The sequence below is a fragment of the Eubalaena glacialis genome, chromosome 19 (genome assembly GCF_028564815.1).
Source record: "Eubalaena glacialis isolate mEubGla1 chromosome 19, mEubGla1.1.hap2.+ XY, whole genome shotgun sequence".
Lineage (NCBI taxonomy): Eukaryota > Metazoa > Chordata > Mammalia > Artiodactyla > Balaenidae > Eubalaena > Eubalaena glacialis.
In genome coordinates, this window is record NC_083734.1 from 20,945,815 (window position 1) to 20,949,546 (window position 3,732).

The window sequence follows — 3,732 nt, forward strand, 5'->3', positions numbered from 1 at the left end:
CCCCAGCCCCTCAATGTCAATCAGCTTTGCACCCTGAAATCCCTGTGGGGTCCAAGAGGCACAGGGAGGCAGAAGTTGAAGATTCTAGAATTTAAATATGTAAAGTGCGACAACATAGCTTATCAGGACCCAGCAGACCCTCTGGCGTGACCCGGCAAAGTTGGGGCAGAAGGGCTGGTGTAGGGTTGGGCGTTGAGGGGACAGGTAAAGCCACGCGGTGTCCGGAGTCCAGGATGGAAGGGAATCAGCTTATATTTCCTTTCACTGGCAGGGGTTTATCCTTTTTAAATAAGCCCGAACCCACGATTTTGTCTGTGAGACACAAGCCTCTTGGCCTCCGTTCAGCTTCAATCTGTAGGCAGAGAACAAAGGAAGGGCTAAGTCACCTGAGCCACCCCCTGGGTGCCACACACAAGTCCCATCACCCCCTCATTGCTCCTGGGTGCCCCTAAGCTTTTCTCCCGGGGCCTATAAAATGAAGTCGTTGCATAAGACCTACAGTTTGTACACTGGGAGGAACACCCAAGCTTCAGGGGCAAGGGGTGGGGGGCTTTTAAAATTGCATTTCCTGGACCCCTTTTGCGAATTCATTGTATCAGGGTAGAGTGAAGGCTGCAGACATTCTGAGGATCTGCTAACATGGAAAATTCCCCTCCTAGAACATCTCTGAGGGCCCACCTGCTCCATCTTTTCATGTGTCTGTGTCCAGCCGGGAGCCCTAGTCATTGCCTTGGATGTGTGTGTGTGTGTGTGTGTGTGCGCGCGCGCGTGTGTTTCTTTTCTGATCTGCCCACCTCCCATACTTGGCTATTGTCCAAAACCGTAGATCAATTCTGCCTTTAATTATCTGCAAGAACTTAGACAAATCTCTCCATTTCCCTGAACCTCAGTTTTCACGATAATGAAAATGTGTGCACCAAGAGAGTTAGATGAGATAGTGATATACACGAAAGTGCCTTATAGACACTGAGTGGCAAGTGTAAGTTACCTCACTGGAGCTTCATAACGACCCTGTGATGCAGCTATCGTGTTTACGCCACTTCACAGGTCAGGAGTGCAGAGGGGCTACCCAGATAAAGAGGTTCAGAAGACTTACCTGCCCAGAATCACCCAAGACTATAGGTTGGCAAATCCAGAAGCAGGAACTAACTGAGAGCCCCTCACTCTTACCATCACACAGTAGTGCCTGGAGCTTTTAAGCTCCAGGCATAAAATATTAAGATATAACACTTGGCGCCTTGCAGCTCCAAGAAACCCATGTCACTGCAGGAGCACAGCTGTTCGTCCTAGCGCCCACTCTCAGCTCTGTGCCCAGGTTTTGGCCGCCTCACTAGTTTGGTTAAAAAAAACCTTAATCCGGTGGAACATCGCCATCTAGCGTCTGCTATTCTAATTCCAGGTGGGCCGGTTTCTGTCCTCTGGAGAGGGGAGTCAGGGATGGAAGAGGATACAACCACTCACATTAGATGGTTTTTGTAGGAGCAGGTAGAGCTGGTGTTCTTGTAACACTGGATTCTCCGCAGGGACATCTTTCTCGCCACCAATGTGAAACAACAATTGGAGGATGACACAAGCACTAGAAGAGAAGCGCAAAAATGGTTTGCATCCATTTCTCAAGCTGGACTGAGTTCCTCTCATCCAGGATGGGGAAAAAAACAAAAACAAAAAACTCTTCCAGGACAGGCTCAGGCTTTGGGATCACATCCAAAGGGCACTAGTGTCTCATCAGCCACCCAGCTCTGTATTTAGGCAGTCAGGACACTGGGGTTCAGATCCCAGCTCCCCACAAAACAGCTGTGTGGCTTTGGTCAAGATGAGCCCTCCCCTGGGCCCCAGACTTCCCAGCTGTAAAGCAAGACTCTTTAGACTGATTTCTAAAGGCTATTCTAGTTCTGACATCCCACCACTAGGGTATGGTTCTGCCCTCATATTTGGGTTCAAGGGCCCTGAGACCCTGGTGAGTCTGATTCAACAGCAGTCCACTATTTGGGGCAGGATTAGGGACTGTTTTAGGAGCTCAGACTGGTGAAATGACCAGGCAAGAGCTTCCAGGAACTGATCAGCTCCACGCAATCCCAAACTCACCCTCCACCCTGGTCCTCAGCTCTGACCCGCAACTCCCACTCTGCCAGTTTGTAACCCCCGCTACACACACCCCACCCTCAAAAGGCTTGCATTTCAATCCTGGCTCCTTCCTCCTAGTTTGACCGTTTGCAAAGCCCCTTCCATATGTCTGCTGTTAGGTCAGTATTCTCTCATCAGCCTTAGAGGGTAGGCATTATCAAACCCATCTTACTGATAGCGAAACCAGAGTTTGGGCGGTATAGTAACTCGCCCAAGGTTAGCCAACTGTTAAAGCCCCAGATCCTGACCTCAGACTCTGCCCGTCATCTGTTACACAGTGGAGGCGAGACCCCAGTCAGTCCCTCCTCTGGACCTCAGGCCTCCAGCTTGGCCTCAATGACCTCACAGCTGCCCTCCATCAGTCCGCAGGGTCTGGATGAGGCTGGCCTCCTTTGGCTGAAGTCAGCTGCTCAGCGGTCTGTGTTGGCCCCAGACTTATGGTTCTCCTGCTGTCCCCCTGCCCCCGAGCAAGTCCTCCCTTCCTCCTCTTCAGGGAGGATTCTTTCTGGCGGAGTGGAGATGTAGGCAGTGAGCTCAGGGTGAGCCCGCCCCCAACCCCAGAGCACCTGCCTGCGTCTCCGCCCTCCCCAAGGAGGAGCAAAGAGACTCCAGCCAAACTCACTGCTCTTGGCATCCACATCCTGTAGCCACGCCCCAGCCAGCAGCAGGCACACCAGAGCCACGGTGATGATCTTCATCTCGGGACGTCCAGCTCAGGCCTCCCTGGAAGGGGTCCCTCAAGGAGTCTGGTGGAGTGAAGAGCTGCCCTCTGGCCCATCCTGCAGCGCCCAGAGCTTTTATTAGAAGACCTGGGTGGGGTTTTCCAAGCCCCAGTGCAGAGGTGGGGAAGTCACAGGAAGAAGAGATGGTTACTCACGTCCAGTGACCACATGGAAAACTCCTTTCCTCACCTCTCCTGGGTGGTGTGAGAGGTGTAGGGAAACTTCCCCAAGCGCAGGAGCAGATAAGGATCTTGAGAGGCCGAGTAGAAGCTGTCCCAGCTGCGTGGGACGTGGAAAAAGGTGAATGAGAGGAAGTGGCCTGTCTGTGGCTCCTCTGAGGCCACGTCTTTCTGGAGCTACCGTCCCAGGAACGTGGTGGAGCAGGAGAGCTCTGCACCAGCACTGAGACACACGTGGGTTTGAATCCCAGTTCTGCAAATCAGCGGATACATAAACTCGCCCGAGTCACATCTCCTGTGCAAGATGGAAAGAGTAACTCGTGTCTCACAGGTGACCGAGGAGCATTCAGTAAGATCCGTTCTGTCAAGGGCCTGGCCCAGATAGTTGCAGTTTCTATTGTTTTCAATCACTCAACACTTTTCAATCGCTTGCCCTGTTCTTGGTCTTTGGTTAGCCCCAGGGAAGACAGCTACCGATGACATGCAAGCCATTGCATCACAGCTAAATAAGGAAAAGCCGGTTGGTGTAAGGACAGCAGGGGATGTGCCATGTGGAGGGCGCAGGGGAGGACTGAGAGCTGCCCACAGGGGAGAGGCCTCCCAGGGGAATGTTCTTCAAGCAGAGCCTCCTGCAGGAAGGCTGAAGTGGAAAGGGGCCTGTCCCCAGAGGAAGGAGCTTGTGTAAAGACAGTGAGGCGTGAAGGACA

At 52.6% G+C, this 3,732-nt stretch overlaps 1 protein-coding gene across 1 annotated transcript; it reads right to left on the bottom strand.

Annotated features, from left to right (window-relative positions):
- Positions 1–261: 261 nt before the first annotated feature.
- On the bottom strand, positions 262–2,822 carry CCL1 (C-C motif chemokine ligand 1). Its single transcript, XM_061176718.1, has 3 exons — positions 2,747–2,822; positions 1,462–1,576; positions 262–352 (listed from the first exon to the last, which is right to left on the bottom strand). The coding sequence occupies exons 1-3, from the start codon at positions 2,820–2,822 to the stop codon at positions 262–264; spliced, it is 282 nt and encodes a 93-aa protein (XP_061032701.1).
- Between the last annotated feature and the right edge of the window lie 910 nt (positions 2,823–3,732).